General features: G+C 47.2%; 2 protein-coding genes and 1 pseudogene across 7 annotated transcripts in view; 2 read left to right on the top strand and 1 right to left on the bottom strand.

Moving 5' to 3' along the window:
* POSH (SH3 domain containing ring finger posh) overlaps positions 1–13724 on the bottom strand; it is a 55914-nt gene extending 42190 nt beyond the window's left edge. Inside the window, exons 1-8 of one of the 3 annotated variants that reach the window (XM_077663561.1) lie at positions 13246–13704; positions 12482–12669; positions 10767–11071; positions 9448–9480; positions 7692–7905; positions 5947–6042; positions 3093–3133; positions 2931–3022 (exon numbers count right to left, since the gene is read on the bottom strand). In XM_077663561.1, the coding sequence (XP_077519687.1) occupies positions 2931–3022; positions 3093–3133; positions 5947–6042; positions 7692–7905; positions 9448–9480; positions 10767–11071; positions 12482–12646 (946 nt within the window). In that variant the 5' untranslated portion in view covers positions 12647–12669; positions 13246–13704. Of the gene's footprint in view, positions 1–2930; positions 3023–3092; positions 3134–5946; positions 6043–7691; positions 7906–9447; positions 9481–10766; positions 11072–12481; positions 12670–13245 lie in introns of all 3 variants that reach the window. The other 2 variants (XM_077663562.1, XM_077663563.1) reach the window with 2 other exon arrangements.
* Positions 13725–13743: 19 nt separating this feature from the next.
* LOC144129421 (FHF complex subunit HOOK-interacting protein 1B) overlaps positions 13744–23182 on the top strand; it is a 32490-nt gene continuing 23051 nt past the window's right edge. For 2 of the 4 annotated variants that reach the window (XM_077663566.1, XM_077663567.1), the window contains exons 1-4: positions 13744–13942; positions 14367–14514; positions 16545–16800; positions 17263–17474. In XM_077663566.1, coding sequence (XP_077519692.1) covers positions 14384–14514; positions 16545–16800; positions 17263–17474 — 599 coding nt within the window. In that variant the 5' untranslated portion in view covers positions 13744–13942; positions 14367–14383. The remainder of the gene's footprint in view (positions 13943–14366; positions 14515–16544; positions 16801–17262; positions 17475–23182) is intronic. The other 2 variants (XM_077663565.1, XM_077663564.1) reach the window with 2 other exon arrangements.
* On the top strand, positions 18664–19727 carry LOC144127708 (uncharacterized; annotated as a pseudogene).

Raw genomic sequence — 23182 nt, forward strand, 5'->3', positions numbered from 1 at the left:
GTAATACTTTCTAGGATGACTCTAATGCATTTTTCTTACCGTCCAGGTAAAATCGCGATCAAAATGAATTCCAACAGCGAAGCATGTAGGCGCCGGGTTGTTCGCATTTCTTTCCATCGTGATAGTACGCACGAGCACCCATGTGTACATCTCATCTATGCGCGCTCGCATTGTTAACGCTGTTTCGTATTGTTAGCTGCACGGTTATGTAGCAAAAAAAAAAGATGGCGTCTTGAGGACAGGCTGTGAAGGCTGTCTGAATTTGCTTTTAATGACCAAAGAAGCAACAGCAAACACAAGCCAGCCGAGTTCACCCGCATGAACGACAAGGGTGATCGTCGTCCCTCTGCAGGGACCCCTTTATAAATTGTACTTGACCTGGAAAATACTTACCATGACATGCTTTAGCCTCCTATGAAGCTACATGCAGACAGTAGCCTTGATATTGGTGTTTAAGGCAAAAACAGAGATCTGGCTCTCTGGCCACTGTGAAAATTTGGCAGCCGAGCTCACTGCTGTAGTGCCTAGCTATCACTACTTTTTACATAACAAAACCGCCTTCCATTTTTGAACAACCAGAAGTAAAAAGATTCTGAGTACCAGAAAATTAGTCGGTGCGCTTGGACCTGGAAAGGACCTGTTAGGGTGAAATTCCATTTCACATAATTTCGGCTGATTGCTCTAAGAATGTGCCTGCCCCGCAGCCAAGATTTGCTATAATTTTTATTTTACAAATATTTGCACTTACATAGCAAGCCTTGCCTAAAATTGGGGTGAAAATGTTTTTAATCGGGTGCAAATTTTTGTGAATAAAATGCGTTTCTGAGGCCGATGAGCCGCTTCAGGAAAAGTGGAAAAGTTATTTAGGAGATCACTCATACAGTGCCCTCACAGATGAATCCCTAGGGTAGCTCCATAGTCGCATGTAAACAAAATCAGCTCAGTAAGAGATGCACCTAAAAAAATTACATCCACCAGCAAAACCGAGCATTTTGCATAGCCCTTTGTCGGTAGCAGACGACATAGAGCGATGCAATTTTTCATCATTGCCAAAATGCTCAAAGGGGCACGGTGAGGAAAAAAAGGTGCCTAGGAGGTTATGTTGAAGTTGAAGCCAATGGCATGCACGTTTCTTAACTAGGAACGTATTATGCACCCCATCGTTAAAACGCTGAGGCGAAACATACACAAGCTCCTGACACAGCAGCGACAGTGCCGCTAGAAAAAGTTGCAGTGGCGCCATCTGGTGGTTTCTGCGCCAAAGAGCACGCCCGCGCCCTCTCGTTCGGGCCACTAGACAGTATTCTCGTTAACTATAGTCGCTAACATTGCCGCGCCGGCCGCACCGCTGCTGATGGCGATGGTGATGGAGGCTGTTGACTTCAGCCGCTCATTGTTGCAAGACTGCTGTAGTTTTTCCGCCAATGACCGGTATATAAGACGGGGGTCGACTTTTCGCCATGGTTTATTGAAAAAAGTTCGACCTATATTCCGGTTTTTACGGTAGTGATTGTCGTCGTCGTTGGGCGTACTGTCTTCCGAAAAGCCCTTGTAAGAGGTCTTTCCACAAAAACGCGTCTCCAGTACCGTTGAGCACGTCTGATATCCTGCATTTCTTGAAATTACAACCGATGAGCTCCCTGGGAACACTCGCCCATGCGTCCGCCATCCAACTGCACAGCGTGGCTAGAGAACCGTGTCCGGTGGAAGTAACTACAGGCTCTCCCTACCTCATACAGACCATGTAGCAGTGCTTGATGCAGTACCGATGCTTTCGGCAGCTACAATTACTTCCCTTTTAAAAGCAACCAAGGACTGCTTTCGCGGTCCTGATAGCATGGGAGCTGCGATCGTCCTGGGCGCTGCGAGGTCAGGACAGCATAGTAACCTGGTGTCGAAATCGAAACTACCGACCTACGCCACCGCTAGATAGCGCCTCCTTTCGCTCGAAGCATGGTGGTTATGGCGCTCGATAATAACGAAACTGGAACTGTGGATTTTGGTCGAGAATTGTTTGGACCTGCATATGATGCGTAATGAAAATTTGACATGCGAAAACCCGGAAAAAAAAACCTCATATTATGTGCGGATTTTTAAAATATAAGCTTTGCTGCCCCCTTCCCAGTTCCTCTTTCATTTTACAGAGGCAGGTTCAGCTACTGAACAGCTTGTTGTCAAGGTTGACCAGATGAGATTTCATGACTGCCATGACCTACATAACGCATTTACCTGCATAATTTGCACACTTTTTTCCTATAAGTTAAAGCTTCAAGAAGAGAGTGCACAAAATCTGTGAAAATTTTGTGAACACATCCTAAGAAACATGACAAAGATCATAATGCACAATATACGCTGTATATTGCCGCCTTACTTCGACCCCTCCAACTTGCACACCACGCTGACCAAAAAAAAGAAAAAAAGGTGACTCCATATATAAGATGCATACCCCCACCTGCCCTGCCCCATGGTACGTAGTTCCCCACGGGGTGGCATGACGGTGTGTGTGCAGTGCAAAGCAATAAATGCACAATGATACAATAGCAGAGCCAACAGGCAAAAGCTAATGGAGTTCAAAGGCAATAAAACAGCGCCCTCGCGTGCAGCCCAGCTGACAAGCGGCAAGCTGAACAGCGAACGGCTCCATAGTTTCGGATTCTGGCGCGCAAGCAAATGTTTGGCCAAGAAAGCGATCGCCAGCGCAAGCGAGCCAGGTAAATGGAGCGCAATTTGTCCTATTGCCACTTGACAACGTGACCACGCCAATCTTCCTAAGCCTGCCTTACGCACACGTGTGCATGCTGGTAGTCTGGTGCAGCAGGCAATGTGAAATGTGCTAACAGAAGATTTTTTTATTTTATATAAATTAATGTAATAAATTAGGGGTGCACAAACTACATGTGTAAATACGGTACCAGCAGGAAAGCACTTGCCTGATGGAGTGGTGCCGGCTGGAATGACTGTTTGGCTCGGCGCTTCGGAATTCGGTGTTGGGGGTGCAACTCTCGAAGGTCCCACTTGAACACTATCAGAACAAGCCAACGTCAGGGACAATGATGCATTAAGAGATTCAAAAGACCACATTGACAACTTACTTGTTAGAAAGCTTCATTAGTGCCTTTCCTGCAGCGTTCATCTGTACAAATAAACACAAGAAGAGAGGCGTCAAATTTTGGACAAGAACACTCAATGATGGCTAACTATAAGTTCCAATGCGGTCAAGCATCCCAAAGTGCCACCAGTCAGCTAATGTTGTCGTTCAGTCGTATCCCAAACACCTCATCAGATTGGTGGTTAATGAAAACCTCACTTTACCTATCGATAAATATAGAATGAAAGCCCATCACAGACTGTCACAAAAGCAACCTAAATGTGCACTTTTTTACGGCACTCCAGACTGTCACAAAAGCAAACTAAATGTGCACTTTTCTACGGCACTCCTCCAGATTAAAGAATACCGTATTTACTTGAATGTAACGCGAGTTTTTTTACCGAAAGTAGAAAGGAAATGTCACCCCCCGCGTTACAACCGAATACTAGGTTTAAAAACGCTATGAAGAGCACCAAACACACACTATTAAAATCATTTCATGTGTCAAACGTGTGCGTTGATCGTACTGGTCATTTGAAATCACACACTCCAACTCACCGGTCAACCAGTACGTGAACCACAGGTCACAACTACTAGGACAAAGCGGCAGCCTAATCGCAAACGCAAAACAAAATAAATAAATAAACGACGCCAGTGAGAACAAGCCAACAAGAGTCGACGCCAGCTAGAGTCACTAGCGCGATGAGAGGGCGTCACCTCTTGACGAATGCTCGCAACCTGTAGCGAAATTGTGTGGCCTCCGTGACCGCAAAATAGAACAGCCATCTCGGAGGCACCGAGCGCTCGCAAAGCAGCGAGCGATCCCACTGCCATCTGCCTGTTAATCCTTGCAACTGATGCAAAAACGTGGCCACATGACTAACAGGCAGCAGGGCATGGAGCAGCGCGCTTTGTTCGCTCTTTCTCGTGTTTGGCGCCAGTGTGTGTAGTTGTGCGTTCCGTGCTTCGAGTCTCAGGCCTATCCCCATCAAACGATCGAGTTGTCTTCAAGCGGAATGGCGTGCTCACGCGCTCAGTATACAGCTGGCTTCAAGCGCAACGCTATTCTGCTTGCTGAGGAAGTGGGAAATTCAGCGGCTGCAAGACGTCTGGACGTCAACGAATCGACGATCAGGGGATGGAGGAAACATCGCGAGTAATTGTTTAACTGCAACAGCCTGCGAAAAGGCTTTCTGGGGCCCAAGAAAGGCCGCTTCCTGGAATTGCAGCGTCGCCTTGCAGAGTTCATTAGCGAGCAACGTTCCAGACTACTTGCAGTAAGCATTGAAATGCTTCAGTGCAAAGCACCGGAGCTTGCGCGGGACACGGGTTTGACCCAAAACCAGTTTAAGGCATCACAGGGCTGGGTGCAGAAGTTTATGCGAAGGGCCGGGTTCTCCCTTCGACGCACGACTTCTATTTGCCAGAAGCTGCCCGGGGACTTCGAATCAAAACTTCGAGAGTTCCAGCGCTACGTCATCGATCTTCGTAGCTCTACCAACATGCCACTTGGACATATCGGCAATGCCGACCAGACCCCCGTGTATCTGGACATGCCTATGTCCAGAACAGTGCACAAGTCTGGTGAGCACGAAGTTCGCCTTAGAAGCACAGGCAACGAAAAAAATCGGATTACCGTTACGCTGGCATGTTTGGCTGACGGCCGCAAGCTCGCCTCCATTCATCATTTTTCGCCGGAAGAAACTTTCCCGAAAGACGTTATCGTGCGCTGTCACAAAAAAGGTTGGATAGACTCGAATCTTGTCATAGATTGGATTCAAAGCGTGTGGGACCGAAGGCCAGGCGCATTGCTGCATCCGGAAGCAATATTGGTTCTGGACTCTTTCCGAGGTCAACTGACATCCGGCGTCAAACAAAAGCTACAGCGTGACCGAACGCATCTCGTTGTTATACCGGGTGGCATGACATCCATTCTCCAGCCTCTGGACGTTTGCATGAACAAGCCCTTCAAGGATCACTTGCGACAATTATACTGGGAGTGGATTGAAAGCGGATCAACAACAACACCTGCAGGTAGGCTGAAATGCCCAAGCACGTCTACCGTTGCCCACGGGGTTTCAGCAGCCTGGTACGGGCTGCCTTATGATTTGGGCTACCGCGCATTTAAGAAATGCTCAATTTCAAATGCTCTAGACGGAAGCGAGGACGACCTGCTGTGGGAGGAAGCTAGTGACAAAGAAGAGTCAAGCTGTGATGATGACAGTGACGGCGACAACTGCCGTGAGGATGAGGGTGTATAGGAATGCCTGTTTGGCTTGTACAATAAAGTTGCAATAAAGTTGTCTTTGACCCTCAGAACTGTGCAATGTCGGTTCCTCGTGTCACATTCAGGTTCTTTCGGTTTTTCTGTCGCACGCCCCAAGTCTACCCTCGCGTTACAATCGTAGTTTCTTTTTTTCCCCCTTTTCACACCCGAAAAGTCGACCCTCGCGTTACAATCGTGGTCGCGTTACATTCGAGTAAATACGGTACTTATTGAGCCCTTTTCTCACTTATTTTCCTTCCCTCTTTCTTTTTTTGCTATCTGCTCAAGGGAGTAAGGACACTAGCATATATTTATGGCTGTCTTAACAATCGCTGCCTGTACATTAACCATTTGTCATCCCTTTAAAGCAAAATGACTTGGCTGGTTAGTAAGCAGTTTTGTAAATTATCCTCGAGCGATAAACCAGCAATTCTTATGCGAAGAAAGCAAAAAAAAGAAATGAATAACGCATGGAACAAATCTGGCACCAGAAAGAGAGCATAGCAGAGTGTGCTTACGTGGACACAGCTGAAACAATGCATCGAACAACTGAGTGCATGGTCAGAACAACCAGCAGTTTGCTACAACTCACCTCAACAAATGATATCGGGAAGATTCCAATTCTTTCTCCCAGCTTTCCCTCTGCCCAATTTTCATCAACCCTCCTGATGACCGTGATCACATCACCCTGGAATGCGATTAAAAGCATTAAGCCGTGAACGCATTTCTGTCCCCAGAAAACTTAAGTTTTGCATTTTGGTCACATCCTTTTCGTTCACCCGGCAAAATATCAAACGTTTCTGAACAGTAGTGCATGAAGGCCTTTACGCCCACCAAACAATGCACATGTAACAAACAAACCTCTTAACTAGACCTTTTCTTCCAACATTTATTGCATAATGAAATGACACAAGCATGGAACCAACATTATCATACAAGTAAACGTCAAGCACAGTGGGGCAGGAAAAGACAGCACCAGTGCCTCCTTTAGTGCAACCCTTTAGAGTCAGATCTGATGCAAAATGCCTCACTTTTCCTTCAAATTTCAGCACTACTGCACAAGTGCAGAACCATGTAACATCACTTCTCCATCCAAAACTCACTTCCTTCTTCAATAGCATGCTTGCAAACGACCTGATTTCTCATACACGAAAACTTTCCAATGGAGAAGATTCACTTTAATGGACTTGACACATCTAACTAAAGTTGCATGTTTTATTCTTTCAAATGATGCTTTAGACATTAGAATACATGGAACACCATTCACCTACAACCGCTAAATAATTTATACTGAATTTCTTTTCTCATGCTGTTTCGGTTTCAGTTTCATCAATCGAACGATGTAGTTGACACTAGGGTCACGTGAGGCATTAAAGAAAGTAGAATATAAACGGCGATACATAGTTTTAATTCACTGCAACACTTAAACACTGCAACACTTAAACGGCCTACTTGAAGAGCTGGAAAGACAACAAATTTACCAGCAGTTATGATGCCATTTTTTTTTTCATGCCTCACATCATAACCATAAACAGCACTAAGAAGAAATATACTCTTTATTGTAAATAATTTATAATAAATGACAGTTTATCAATATCTCTCAGGAGAAAAGTATGCAACACCTGCACCTTGCCGGTACTCACCTACGGGGCAGAAACGTGGAGGCTAACAAAAAGGATTCAGCTCAAGTTAAGGACAATGCAGTGAGCTATAGAAATAAAGATCAGAAACATTGAGACTGGTAGCCGGCAGAGTGGGTGAGGGAACAAACGTGGGTTAATGACATCCTAACTGAAATCACGAGGAAGAAATGGGCTTGGGCAGGGCATGTGATGTGAAAGCAAGATAACCGCTGGTCCTTAAACGTAATGCTGTGGATACCAAGAGAAGACAAGCGTAGCAGGGGGTGGCGGAAAGTTAGGTGGGCATATGAGATTAAGAAGTTTGCGGGCATACAGTGGGCGCAGATGGCAAAAGACAGGGTTAATTGGAGAAACATGGGAGATGTCTTCGCCCTACAGTGGGTGTAGTCAGGCTGATGATGACAATAAATTACAGAGTACAATAAATAATTATATAAAATAAATTATTAACTATTTAGCAGTCGCAGGTGAATACCACGCGGCAATCCATGCATCTAAATCTCTAACGCATCATTTAAAATAAAACATGCAAGCAAACATTTGGTGTCTATAGTCCTTGACTTAAAAAAAGCAGCCGCGAGGGGTGGTGAAGTATGTTGTAAAAGAATGACGTCAAAGGGCAGACACATCTGCGTCCCACAACACTTTAAGAAAAGGCAGAGCAAGTGGTAAGCAAGAGGATCAGAAGTCTCACCTTTAGGAACGTGAGGCAGTCTTTTTCATCATTGTCGCCCATGCGGAAGTCATAGAGTGCCTTGCACTGGGGGATATGCGATGGCAAGGGAACCACCACCTGGACGTAGCTGGCCGGCACAAAGCCTTGCTTGCTGCCCAATTCCCCATGGAACCAGTTCTGGTCCACTCGCTTGCGCAACACGATTATGTCCCCCTTGCGGAATGCCAGGTCCCTGCAGATGTAATCACACCATCATGGCAATGCCTCCAGCTGCACTTCTGCTCAGCCACAGTAGTTTAGAGATTTAGTTCTCCAGGAGTTCTTGTAAGGCACATTAGGGAAGCACAACCACAACACTTGTTATAACATTCAGTGATGTGATATGCTCATGGTATTTTGGAGCTGCTTTTAGAGCAGGCAAAACAAAGAAAAAGAAACTCATAGACGGTTACACTGTGTGTTGCGACATTCAGCGACAGCTGTTTATGGTAGTGAATATACTACTGTTTACTCATTATTATTCGTCGTCTTCTCTGGTAAAATGTGTGTGCTGAAAACTATGCTGCCACTCGTGACATCCCTGTTCGGACACTCAGCATGGTACACTGCGATGGTGTATCGCAGTGACGTCATGTGTAACATCGCTGCACGCTGACCCAACAGTGCGGTGCTGTGTTACACCAACAGCAACACTATAGAGCCCACGGGGAAAGTGCCCTGTCGCTGTAAAAGTGTATCTTGGAGCACCTAAACAGCCTTTTTGAAGCAGGTGTTTGCAAATGTGCATGCCAATCACAAAACAGTCATCTCTCATAATATACAAAATGACTGACAAATAAAACTGCCAAGGAACCTGTTTACAGTTTTTAATGGAACTATACAACCCACTTATCTAAAGCTTGTCTGGTAAAGTAATTTTATGCACTGATTGCTTGCGTAAGTTGTGGGATACACGCCACCATCCTCGCATCTCCCCCTGCTCCTTAGACAGTGCTGAGACAATGCAGCTCTGCGCCAGCTTCTTAGGAAAGGGTCCATTCCAAAGCTTGTTGAGCAACTGATGGCTCCTCACTGAGCAATACCTGAGGGGCTATAAACAGATGCTTGCGGCGGAAAACCTGCCGAGACACGAGGGATCTCCTCCTGCCTGCCAAACACCCCGACGTCGCTCGACGAGTACTTGGTCAGCCACCCGAACATCTATTTCATTGGATGAACATTGTTCTGCAGCATGCTTTACCTTGTGTTAGGTTTCCTAGTGTGCTCTACTGTTGCCTATTCTGTCCAAACCTGCCGTGGCTGGGGAAACGCATTATGCATGAGTAATGGCTGCGTGCAGCTGGCATGGAAGCTCGCCTTTCCGACCAGCTGCATGCAGAGTGACCCCTTACCTTGGTGCCTCACGCTGGGCGCCAGACATGGGATTCATGTACGGAGATAAATGCGTTTTCCCCACTTGACCGCGGCTGACCATTCAGCCCACCGACTCAACCACACGAACGTGCATGCTAACGAGTGTGAGCAAAGGAATACAACACTACTACAATACAAATGCGATCAGGAATCAAGGCTGTCCAGCTCACCTTACCCACTCTAGGGCATGGGAGTTACTCAAGAGACCGGATGGTACGAGCTCGCAGGACATTCCTGCAAGGCCCCGGTAGAGAGCACAGCCCGCGCCGGAACATCCACTCAAGTTATGGCTGAACAGAACTTCACCCCTGGCTTAGTCCTCTCCCCCATCCATAATGAGAGCATCCAAACCCTGGCTTACCTATATAGTTGAGACCCCTTACAGGGGGCACAGCTGTAACAGACAAGAAATTTCTTGTACACTTTGTTACGCACCATTTCAAGAGACCTCTTTAACAACAGACATCGGGGTATGAGGCATTCGGTAATAAAGAACCAGTTAGGACTGAATTTTTATCAACAATCTGACATTGTGTCCATGCTCAAGGGAAATGGCAAGACGAAAGTAATATTTATTACAACTGCAACTAATACACAGCAGGCTGAGCAGGTGTAAAACATCGACGAAGGGCTTCTTAAAAGCAAGCTTCCAACCTCTCAGTGAGGCAGTGGTGGGAGCATGTGGTCAGCTTTCCCGCTCACACTGCTCCCGTGGTCATGTTTGAAGAAACTGACATCAGCCAGCAGTTTGGGTGACCCGCAAGTCATGCCACGAACCATTAAGTAAGCCGCCACTAGTGTGCTTCAATACATACGACGTTTGCCGCCACTGTGTGTACTTGTTAAGACTATGCGTGACTTCTGCTCCCAGTTTTGAAGGATGCAAATTTATGACAAAGGGCTCACATTGGGGCACAAGGTGAGGAGTGGACACTGAGAAGCAGCTCTAAGCAGGTGTGCATCCGTGTCTCATGTGCTGCGTGCCACTACACGGGCCCCCAAGTATCCGGTCTGAGTAATGGAGTTTGCCCTGTAAAATGATGCTAAACAGCTAGAAGGCTCAGGTTTTTGCAATTCCCGATCAGTACACTGACAACTGGGTACCTGGCTTAATTTGGAGCTCTATTTTCCAAAAAATATCCCTCCGTGTTTACAGCTTCATTTCACCAATCAATGTCTCACTATACTTCCTGGCAAAACAAATTAGCGCAAAAGAGCTTTCCAAGATGTGGAGCTGCAGTGGATGACATATCCTGTTTCAGGAACATCACATGCCATGCAGATAGAAGCAGACAGCTGCTTTTGTAGCTAATAAACTTGTGCAACTCGTGCTCACTGGGTAGCATCAAAATAGGGGCCGATCAACAAGTAATGAAAACAAAGGACACTGCTCGTCACAGACTTCCCATGCAACAGACAAAAGTATGTCTCCCAAAGGGTTAAACTGTAGGGCACTCAATGTGGCCAGGAGCCGAGTAGAGATGTTTGGAGAGTCATGCCATCCATAGCTGACGTAGTACGTAATGACTTTTGCTGGTCCCACTATAGTCCATAGAGCAGGTGCTTTGGCACTGCGAGTACCTTATGGAAAGGTCTAAATTCCACTCTCAACAGCAACACTCCTAGTGAAACAGATACAAGTGACTCCCTCTTCAAGCCTTCCCTTCAGGTGCTACTCACCCAGGGTCCTTGGCATCGTAGGAGTAGAGGGCTTTGGCACATGGCATCTGGGGCACCAGCTGCTTGACAAGGGTGCGCACCCCCTCCCCTCGGCTAGAGGGCACATCCCCCCGTGGCCCCACCGACGAGGTATGGCTAGCCAGCAGGGGCCTGGCATGGCCGATGAGAGAAGAGCCACCCAGAAGGGGAGCGCCCGACGGGGACCGACTGCCGCCACTGCCACCGAGTCGCGAGTTGTTTTTGATGCCTTCCAGCAGACGCACCAGCAAGATGTTGAGCGGAAGCTCGTCCACCGAGCACTCCACCTGCATCACCAATCCTGAGATGCTGTGGCTCATGCTTAGTATTTCTTTCAAAGGGAGACAGACGGCAACTCCACCCAACTTTTGTTTTAGCAAAAATCGATTCTACGGACCTTGCTGATCTTTTTCCAATATTACCAAGAAAATTGGGTTAAAAAATTTGCCTGCCATTTGATTCAAACTTCTGACATTAAGACCGAAAGGACTCTGTGACCCCTGTTCGGAAGTGATTGGCAATTTAGTTTGGCCTGAGGGATCTGTGTGCAAAAAAAAAAAAAACAGTCTTCATGCAACACAGTTTCCTTGCGAAAATGGTCAATGACGGCTACACCTGCGTTTCATTTTTTAACTTTTGTAGCTAGCATAAGCTCCATTTTCAGTGAATGTAGCATCTTTATCATTACAATGCAGGCCAACAAAGCCTGCACCAGTGGCCCTTCTCATTTTATGCACAGGCATCTCATGTGTTCTCTTCAAAGGTACTCCATGATTCTCAGATGCCAGCATGTGTGGTACAGCATGCCATGTGTGCCAAAAGCAGCATGGGGGATGCTTACCCAGGCTGAAGGCCACAATAGCCAATCTTTCTCAGCACAGCAATGTGCTTTGGGGGCACACAATGAGCAGATATCATACATCCGCAGGCAACACTGCAGACAGTAGCAGGTTGTGCTGCCGGACAGAGGGAGGTATTGTGGTGGCCATCAATTTACTAGCACCATTCAACATGCGTTCCCACTGCAACCAGTGAAACTCAGCAGGCTGTGCCATGTGCCTTGAATCATGTGCAAATGACTAAACTAAACCACTGGCCTTTTGATAACAAATAAACAAAGATGTAAATAAAGACACAACTGCACAAAGTTTTCTGCTGAGTGTGAACTTGTTTTGTTGCAGGCATGTTGCTACAACCCATTTAGGCTGCACTTTACTACGATGACAGAAATTTGATTTATAATCATAATCAACATCTCAGCACCATTGCTTTTATATTGACAAATTTTCTCAATAGGAATGTAATCCATGTGACGAAATAACAAAGGGCATGACACAGGAGAACCATGCATTCAAGCAACACACGTAAAGATGCACTTTGCACTGTTCAAGATGCCACATGTCACTTCAGTCATTCTTCCCCATCCAAGCGACATTATGCTGCAAGTTTCCAAAGCCCATTGTTATTCTGATACAGTACTGTACATGAATTTGAAGTCAGCTGTCGCTGCCTGTGCGAAAATTTCACAAACTTCTGTCGATTCCTCCTCTACTCTGTTGGTACCAGCAAGATAGAAGTTCAGACATTATTTTGGCTTAAGTTGAAACCACGGGCAATTAAATGTTGCACACTCCAAACTCCTGACACTGTAAGCATATCCAAAACGATTGCAAGAGGTTCTCCAGCAGTAGTCTCACCAGTATCCGGCATTCTGGACAGCGAAGCTCCTTATGAGAGTGGACAATTTCGTCGAGGCAACGCCTGCAGAAAGTGTGCTGACAGGGGAGAACCTTGCTTGTGCTGTCCAGCTGCTCAAGACAGACAGAGCACTCTAGAAGATCCGTCAAGAAGGCCTCATCCATACCGGCGCTTCACCACACCTGGCCTGTGATGAGGACACACAAAAATATCCGTCAGTCGTCATCGGTCCTTTAGCAAGGCTCCTGCCGCTCCCGTTTAGTCAGCTTTGCTGTCATGAGTGCAGCTGGACATAAGCTACCCGATAAGCGTGCCAGTAAACAAAACCCCGTGCGCTCGTTATCCTGTTTGAAAAGGACGAGCCTACTGTCACGTCGGAAGCGACAGCTTCCGGACGGCAAGCAAGCGAAGTTATACCGCCCCGCATTTGCATAATTGGTCACATTCTTTGCCAACGGTGCGCGGCCACCTATGTTACTCACGCGAATCGGTGAAGAAGGGGGGCGTCACGGCATCTCACAACGCACGCAGCGTCAAATAAACACGGAGATCATAACTAGTAGCTTCAAGCGCGCATAAACTTTCAGCCACAAATTACAGGTAGGCCTATCGGGAGCCGCAGGTGCGATCAATAAACCAAACAAAAAACGTGCAGCAGCTCCCTTCTCGACCGATCACTGCACTGTTACGTAGCAATGAAATCAGCAAAATTCTGACAGTGGGGCACCGACGGTAGAAAGGGAATTTTAAAGCACCCACTCACCTTTAAAAAACATGATCATGCTCTCTGACCGCAGCACTGGTGCTATCTCCATCCTTTTCTTTCCTCTCTCTCTCTCTCGCATACTGCGATCAATGCAGCAGCACATCGTCGACGATTTTTAAAGACGGCATCGCTGAAGAATACGTCGCGCGGAGCACGAAGGATGAGTCTCACAGCGGCTTGCACTACTCTACATAGGAAAAAAATAACGCGGCAGCAGAGGCACAACTAGCCCAACCATCCAGAGACCTCTGCCCACATTATGGACTTTCTGAACAGAGACCTCAAACTACCTCGCACACCAAAACAACGAGGCGGATACTAAAGTCAACGGCTGTAGCCCCCGCAGGAAAAGCAAAAAATAAAGCGGCAGGAAATATCACTCGTCGCAGCAAATGGTGCCAGAGATAACCGCAATTTTCAGATTGAAAAGTGAATGACAAACGCACAAGCGGATGTGATGTCTACGAAGCGCGAGCGCGCGGGGGTGGCGAGGGTAGTCTATTTCCGGCTCCTGGTTTATCATGGCCGGTCATGGCGTACCAGTTATGATGGGTGTCCGTTACTGAATTCATTTAACTTTTATCACTCCAGTTTTATTTTTTTTTTTCGATATACTTAATCGGATGTCGCTAGAAACTGACAGACCATGTAACGGTACTCAGCTGATACTGCACTTCAACCGTGCTGCCTGCTTGTAAGCCTGGCCCGTTATTTTTCTCAAATATGGTCCAGACTCTATCGGTGTTTTTTGGGAGGACGGTTTCGTTTGCAAAGACTTGTCGTGCAATCGCTGTCTGCCCTCCTCATTCGACTTGTTACTGCTTGAAGGGCATGTAACGGTCAGTGTAGTCGTGTATCTCTTGGAATGCTGTAGCTTCAATCTCGGTCCTTGAATGCTCTTGAGGGTATCATTTCTGTGAAGAATTACTTGCACAGGTGTGAGCATGTCTTCTTTCACAGCTGAGCTAAACTAAGGCCCAACAAAAATGCTATCTGTGAACAACAACAGCCGACAGGGTACTCGCTGTGCGAAACGCCTGGGTATGCACAGACTAAATTGCCGATGGCGACACGAAACTGAAGGCTCGGGATGCACGTTTTTGTGTGTGGCTGTGCAGCTGCGTGAAGCGCCGTGATGAGCGGCTGGTTGCGAGCGAGCCTGCGTCGAAGCAGGGCGCCGATACTTCGCAATGTGGCGCCCGAGACTGTCATCGAGGCCTTCAGGATGCATTGGCTCCGGGCCTTGGAAGTCATCGAGAAGTCGAGGTAGGTACCCTCTGAGGTGCCGACGACAAACGGCGAGGGTAGCGTCATAGCTTTTCACGCCATTTTTTGTTTTAAAAATTGTCGACCTTTATTTTTGCTGTTAAGAACCCCCTGACTCTTTCCTTTTGTGTTGACAGTCACCCAGCTGTTAAAGCCGTCACGCGTCCTGGCGCAAAATTTGTGGGTGCTCACTGCGGTTGTGCTGGGTAGTCCCGATTGCCAGCCCGGCTTGGATGAAAGCTGTTATACCACAAATAGATATTTTTCAAGTTTTTGTGCACAATAACAAGGTAATGTGGTATATGGTAAATGTATTGACTGTAATTACTGCGGGAATGGGAGATGCCCTCAGTGTATTAACCTGAAAATAAGAATTCCGAAAATGACGCAAGCTGCTGCTATTTGGAAGCCACGCACTGTAAATTGGAATATCTGCTTGTTAGAAATAAAGTTTTGCATTACTTCTGTAGAAGATTATGATTAAATTATATAGTAACACCATAAATATAATATTGGTCAAATGTGTAGGTGAATCCCCCAAGGTTGAGTAAATTTCTAATAAGGGAGCAAATTAGTCATTGGCATCCACTCAAGCGCAGCCATATGGACCAAGACAAATTTTTCTTTACCTACGAAGTTTCTGAGAAAGCTGTGTAGCTTTCCTTTGTAGCCATATGGCTGCGCTTGAGTGGATGCCATTTAGTAATGTATTAATAGCAGATAGCTGTCTCAACAATCGGAAACAGTCTGTCACATGTCTCATGCGTAAGTCAGCTCTGCAAAATTTCAGATATCTCTCGCATGCAATCCTAATTTAACTTGGAGTCTGCTGGATCATGTGTGTGACATTGAATGAAACAAACAATAAAGAGAAAGGGATATTTGCAATACGAGCTGTGACATTTCCTCTTTGTATGAATATAGGCTAACCTGTTCATTATAGCTGACTGTGAGTGTAAAAAAATATGGTGGAAAATTGCTGCAAGCTTAAGTTTGCTCCTCGTAGTTGCAGAAGTTGTGAAGTAAGGGCAGACTTGTGTAAGTTATGATTGTTTGCATGAGTAGATATTTTTTTTGAACATTTTTATCTTGTGTTAATTGCTCTGTATAGCAAATGACTTCATTCTGATATGTTGGTAGCAGAGATGACAAGACTTGCACTATCGTTTTTTAACCGTTGTAAACTATCAAATTGTTCATTTACTTTTGCCTTTTATGTAGTTTGTACAAAGAATTGCAGTAACTTGCCAACTTATGTCACAAACATAAGAACAACACTCTCTTAATTTAGGCTCAGAAGAAGGAAAGTTCTCATGGCTGTTTGCACTGAAGTCATTTGCCTCAGTGTGTTTAATGCGTAGCAAAGTAAAGCATGGCAAACACAGGAATGTAAGAAAGACGATGAACAAGCGCTTTCTTTCTTACGACCCTATGTTTACCACTCTTTACGTTTACTATGGATCACCAACTAGCCCGCACCCACACCTTACTAAGTGTTTAATGCCAGCCAAATACGATTAGCACAATGGCTCTGGCAGCACTGTCTTCGATCATTAGTTTATCAAGTGAAGCTTTATTCCTGGTGTTAACATGTTTTCATGTTAGGTCCTAGGGCCCATTTTAAATCGACATAAAAACTACATAAAAGACAAAAGTAAATGAGCAGTGGACAACTGAGCCATATGAAATGAAATGTATGTATGTAACTATTTGGCCTTGAATGGCCCCAGTATCCCTCAAGGAGCTGTTTTCTCACTCCTTGGTAAGGATGCAATAGGAAATGTAAAGATGAGCTCTTCAGTATATGTCCTATCTCATTGGATCAAGTGGCTGCAAGTGGTTGATTACACAGAACTAAAGCTCAGAACAGGACAGACATTGGTGCAAGATCTGCTTCAACATCTGCAGTAGAGGAGAATAGGAACCAATTCAGGGCTCCTCTGTGTTAGTCAGGGCATGCTTTGTGAGGAACCTGCCTTAGGCCAAGGATAGGTGTGCTAAAATGTATTTTTTTCTTCATCTTTCTGCAGTGGTGGCACTGTGAAGCCAACTGCCGATGATGTCACTGGTGTGCTGAATCATTTGGATCAGATGGTCAACTTCCTTATTGATGAGGCCACGAGTGCAGAAGCATCCATACCCAATGGAGGAATGTCCCCATCATCAGTGGGGCCCATATTGGACTACATGCTCATGGAAGGTGTTCTGGACCGGTTGTTCCAATGGTCCCTGTACACGGGCGAGTTCCTTTCCACCCTCAAGCTGGAGCAGCTGCGAATATATGAGGTGCAGCCCTTTCTTGTCTGGCAGTCCTAAAGGGCGACTGTGGAGCTTTTTTGAAGTCCATACATTTTGCTGAAAGTGTTCAGGAAGTTCTCCTCCGCCTTCTCATTCTTTGAGCAGCATTCGGCTTGAGATCAGATGTACTGTAAACTTGTTTTGTGGCCTCAATTAAGGTGACTCCTTACAAGTAAATCACGATGATGTCAGTGAGGAAAAGGACTGTTTCGAAGCGAATGCTGGTGCAGTCGCGGCAGTTTTCTTGTGACCAGCGGCAGCAGTACCCCTACTACTTCATTTTCTTATCTTTTCTGGCTTATGAAAGCTGTATTTTCAGTGCTAGTACCTCTCGATACAGGAGGACTTGAGCTCGTTCTCAATGCTCCTTTTACAGACAATCTTGGAAGCTTGTGTGAGCACTCTGTGGTGCACGTGTGGGCCAAGCATTGCCCATCCCCGTGTGTGCAGGTCCTTGTGAGCCATTCGCACCACGAGCTGCTGCTTCAGCAGCCCTTCCTGCGGCCCCTTCTACACCTGCTGGCATCGTGTGCGGACTGCGCTCCACTCGAAGTGGAGAAGCGCCTGGTGGTGCTGCTCAACACACTGTGCGTCAGCCTGTCCCAGCATCCGGACCTCCTGGAGGTCTTCTTCAGTGCCAGCTCCAACCAAGGGCCTGCCAGGTATGTGTTACCTGTAGTGAGCCCTTGTAGGGAGGCATTGCAGTCTGCTGTGGTCTAACCATAGCTTATTCAGGAATCACCAGCACTCAAACATTACGAGAGTTGCAGAGCCATGTACCTTTTGCTCGTTGTTTTCAACTGTCTGCCACCTCTCACTCTCTTAGGGATCTTGCTAGTGAGCTGAAAGATAGCTGGTCCAGGTGTGCTGGACTGGAATTATGGCCTGTGCACATGCTCGGCTCACTTGCGAATATGCTCTTTGTTCGTCTTGTACAAGAAAAGTGGAGGAGACACTCCGCCTTATGATGCAATAGTGTTAATGGGTTAATGCCCATATATGCAGAATTGGTCGTTCTGTACTCTAGATTCCTGGGAATCGTCGTGCCACTCGTGGCGGAGTGGTGGAGCGGTTAAGGGATGCGCCACTGTCCTGCGATGGCAGGTGCTGCCACCGGTGGGGCTTGTGGGACCCAGGTTGATCTTCCCTAACAACCTCTCGTGGCGAGATGTTTGCCACTTGCCACGGTGGGCAGTCTGCTCATAATCCTGCGGGCAGGTTGTGATGATGTCACAGGGTCGCATGATTAGGTGGCCCACCTTCCACCTAGCGGTGCCACTCTTTTAGTGCAAAGGCACTACTTAATGAGGTCAAACCCAAACAACAATCTTGTGTGAAGCCTCGGAGTAACTCGGGTAAGCTCGGCTTAGTTCGGAGGAGCGTCGCACGAGCTGGAGCCAATATGGGGAAGCTCGGGTAAGTTCATTGGAGCAATGTGCCAGCTGTAGCTCCACCCTGCAGCTGCTGCAGGGTGGAGAGAGGGTGTGAAGATGAAGAGTGAGAAATGTGGTTGCATGCGCATGAAGACACCAGAAAAAAGAGGTGAAGAATGAACACATGCTTTTGCACGTCTACTCGGTTTAACTATGTTAAAACCCTACCATTTTTTTTTTTTTTCAATCACAATGCCGATGACGACACCGATGACACCATCTCCGGATTTTCTGCAGACCGGGAGCTCTTATGTTAAAAGCTGGCCTTTGGTAGCATTCTATTCTCGAGGGACTCAGAAACACTCTCCATGGGCTTTGAATGAAGGTGGCGGATTGATAGATACAAGCAAGAGCTGCAGAAAGGGTGTGTGGCCCGTACAGGTGAACTGGTTAGTGTGAACGAGCTCAAGTTCACACCATGGGGGTAATGCAGGGGTGGAAGTGCTGGGCCAATTGTGCCATGCTGTGCCAATTTGATCTGCTGCGCCAAGCTGCTCCTAAACGGCAATTTACGCTCAATGCAAGTATACGGAGCCAAATTTAGCCGAGTGTTATTTTCGGCTGGGCAACACTGCGCACGCGCTACGAAACAGACATTTTTTACATTTTTTCTGATGGCCTGGGGCCACATTTCGAGGCAAAAGTAGTTCAGGAGCTTGATATGCCCGACACGTTTTACACCGTCATGATTGACAAGAGCCCAATCCCTGAGGCTAATGTGCAGCAGCTGGACGTGCTTGTCCACTACTACTGAGCTAATACTGAAAATGTTGTAGTGGAGCGTCTCCAGTCCTTTCATTTGGGCCATGCGACCGCTGATGAGCTGTTTTCCTGCATTGAGGATGCCCTCAGTGACGGCCCTAATGTATCGAAAAGCCAAGCGAAGGCTAAAAAAGGAAGTGAGCCCCGGCATGGTTGACATCGGTGAATGCGGAAGTTCACAACGCTTTTGCTGTTGGGCTAGATATGTTCAGCGTGGAAGTGGAGTCTCTTGTAACTGTTGTCCACGACTATTTCAAGTTTGTCACGAGGCATGCAGACATGAAGGAGCTGCTGAATGATATAGGACTGCCCCAACTAGAATTTTTGCGGCACGTGAACAGCAGATGGCTGACACTGCTTCCTAGTGTTGAGTGAGTGCTAAAGTCATATGATGCCCTCATGGCATTCTTCTCCAAACCTGGACAGCCAAGGTGTTCATCTATGAGGCACGGTTGTCTGTCATCTCCGTTTTGTGACAAAACGCTGTGAGCACAGTTGTTTTTCCTTCAAAATGCTACTCAGATATTTGGCAGATTTCAAACGCTCTTCTGAAGCAAGGACCGTCTCCTGCATGTTTTTTGTGACGAGATGTTGGTTCTCGTGAAATTTTTGGGCTAGTTGCGAACAAAGTTGCTCTCAGTCGCATTTAATGTCGTCAGACTGCTACAAAATTCCTCTGAAATAGCCTACAAATTGCTCCAAACCTGCTCCAAAATAAGACTTTTGCTGCTCTCGTGCCTGCTCCAAAAAGCTGGAGCCTGCTTCCACTCTTGGAAATGTAATTTCATTACTCTTTTGCCTACCACCGCAGCAGTGGCCTAGTGGCTGAGCATCCGCCTCACACGCGGAAGGTGTGGGGTTCGATCCCCAGTGCTGCCGGGTGCCCACCGGTTATACAATGGGTACAAGCTTTCCCATGCCTGGTGCTCGGCTTAATCAGGGTGAAATGCTTGGGAAATGGGTCTTTGACCCAACCTTGAGCAAACGAAATACACCTTGTGCCATGGCGCTCTTTGGCCGCGATGCCCTTGCGCCATAAGAATTCACCATCATCTTTTGCCTACCGTTAATTTTATCCATTTACCCATTGTGGGGTCTTTCTTTAATTGCTTTTTTTTTTTCACATTATTTGAAGTGTTACAAACTTTATCTTATTAAACCTTTAGGCACTCTCACTGAAAACTGAGCTTTTATAAACTAGAAAAAACCAAAGTGATTAAGTAGAACATATTGTCGGGATAGTTTGTGAATTAGTTTTGACGTGGCGGTAAAGTTGCGTGAAAAAAAAAATGCACACTAGACAGGGTACAGGACGAACGCAAACTGACAACTAATTTTATTCATGCCGTGTTCTATGAATAAAACTAGTTGTCAGTTTGCGCTCGTCCTGTACCCTGTCTCGTCTGTGTTTTTTTTTTTTCGCCTAACTTTATTATGTCAGAACCAAAGTATGAAACACAGGTGTTGCGATCAGCGACTGCAGTGTGTGTCAAAACCGATTTTTCAGCACGAATCTCAGAGGCTGCATTACTCTGCCATTCACTTCAAAATGGTGGCAGCCTCTCCGTTCCAGTAAGGACATCACGAGTTTTAATCGACTGGTGGGAAGAATTTTAAATCCAATTCTCCTTGCTGCCGGCCAAATGTCGGCATACAAGAACCAAGAACAGTAATTACATCCACTTACTCTTGTATATCCCGATGTTCGTAGTAAGTGGACCACAGCTTTAAAGACAGTTGCTTGTCAAAACACAAAATTTTTTCTTTGCGAAAAAGTTCATGATGGACGTCTGTTTCTGCAGCGCAGATCCAATGAGGGAGGTTTCCAGTTTATTTAAAGCAGAAGCATGCTATCGCCGAGGCCGTTGGCATAGATAAGTTGTCTGAGGCTCTCTATGTAGCTCATTGCTACAGGCGCACTTATGGGTGCTGGCTCCGAAGTTTCATCCTCATCCGATTCCTCCGCGTCACTCTTGTCCCACACTTCAGAAACGATGCCCTCTTCCATGCACGGTTCGGCGGTGTCGGCATCGCCATCAATAGAAATAAAATCATTCCAACCAATGTCATGACCCCCCATGTTGGAATCGATGATGCACTGCCACAAATCGCCGCCGGATTGGTCACCTTCTGAAGAATCAGGCTCAGCATCAGACACTGTGTTGACGAAGCCGGCCTTGCGGAAGCAGTTCCGCTCACCAGTGGTCATCACCTCCGCCAGACCACTTTCATAATCTCTACCGCTTACCGCTAAATACAACGGAAATGGACACGGTGTTCCCGTCCGCCATCCCGAATTACAACCAGGGCCCGAGATTTGTACGAAGCCATCGAAACGTCTGCACCGCAACAAGAGTGACAAAAGCGCACGATGGGGTAGACGTGCAACATGCACAGGCGGCAATCAAGCCAATCAAGCTTAAGATACAGAGGCACAGCGCCAGTGGAGAGACCAATGAGGGGTGTCCGTGAGTGTCAGTGCAGCCACCTCTTGGCTCCCACGGAAGGCCTGCTTCATGGAGCGTGGCTTCCGCGATCGGCATCGGCGGCGGCGCGGTTGATCGCGGAGGCCACGCGCGGATTTGCAAGAGAGTGAGGAGAGGGAAGCGGAGTTGCGAGGAGGAGTGGGAGGGCGGTGTTGGAAGGCGCGTTGCCGGGGGAGGGTAGCTTGCTCGAGAGCGGGGCGAAATGGGGCTGCCAGTTGGCCTGCGATGAGCCTCGGGAAAACATGCCGCGCGCCGGGCGCACAAAGGGATCGGAGGCAGGTTATCTCACACCGTGGCGCCGGGTTTACGCCGTCCGTTTGCTGTAACCGATCAGCACGGCTTAATGACGTTCGTTATAAGTGCGATTTTGTGCCATTGAAACGATGTATATTTTGACGGTCGTGCAGGTCTCGTTCGTTATAAGCGAAAGTTCGTCTTAAGTGGGGTCGTTATATGTGGGCTCGACTGTATTACACTCCTTCACCTAATACACATCTAGCATCCACCAACAGTGTGTCGCAGCAGATGCGCGCTCGGACAATAGTGGGCATGTGCAAATTGGTGCAGCGGGAACACTCTGGCTCAAACCTCGCGTCAGTGGCAGCAGTTACTTGGTGGGTTTCACTGGGCACTCACAGGTTCCGCAAGGACAGGCCGTGAGGCTCTCAGCTCTTTATGTTAGGGACAAGCCTGACAAGGCCGGTTGGCAAAGGCCTCGGGGACAGCAAATAACGGCTGCTTACATACCTTGTTGCGTGTGCCCGGCCGCCGAGCAAGCAGAACATTGCGCCGACGTCACACATCCGTGACTCAGAGTAGCACGCAGCACGACACTAGAGAGTTTTAGTTTCACGTACGTAGAGGCTTCACGTACGTAGAGCTCTTACGGGTGACCAGTGCGCATGCGCAGAATGCAAAGAGTATGCGCGAGTCTCACGTACGTACGTGAGATTAGAATTTTTACGTTGCGTACGTAGCGTTGACAAACATGGCGGCGCCCTGCCCGCCGCTTCACAGCGATAACAGCTTCGTTGCTAATCCCTCGAGGTGATATCGTGTTCTAAACTGTTGTATTCGCCTTCGATTTGCCCATTCTTACCCTCGCATAAGGTTTCAAGCGACAAATAGCTTTTGTTTTTCAGACAGAGGGGCGATTTTTCAGCTGCTAAGCCTAACGAAGCAGCGTTGGCCGTCGTCATAGCAACGGTCTCGCTATGAATGGCTTGGCTTAAAGACTTGTCTTGGATGATTTAGGCTACAACCAGTGTCTGTGTTTCATAGCAGATGGCGCTAGGCGTAATGCGCGGCGTGTTTCGCGTACGTGTAACTATAAGGGCTTCAAACGACCTGCGTGCAGGCTATGTAGACTTCTCACGTTTGCGTACATGAACCCTCTACGTACGTGAAACTAAAACACTCTACTATGAAGCGCAACCAGGATGTGTGCGCGGCCAGGGCCCAGTGAGGGAGCAGGCAGTGACCAGAGGTGTACTGCCTCTCACTTACCGGGCAGGGTTTTGTGGGATTCTACCCTGCAGACTGTGCGATTCCTCTTAAGCTGCAGGGCATTTTGTATGTAAGTGCGGCACAGCTGTAATCTGTGCTTTTGTTTTTTCTACTATGCTGGGGAGTGTATAGTAATAATGCAACAAGTGTGCCATCACTGATGAATACTGATGTTGGAGTGCA

This window comes from Amblyomma americanum, chromosome 4, assembly GCF_052857255.1.
Source record: "Amblyomma americanum isolate KBUSLIRL-KWMA chromosome 4, ASM5285725v1, whole genome shotgun sequence".
Taxonomy (NCBI): Eukaryota; Metazoa; Arthropoda; class Arachnida; order Ixodida; family Ixodidae; genus Amblyomma; species Amblyomma americanum.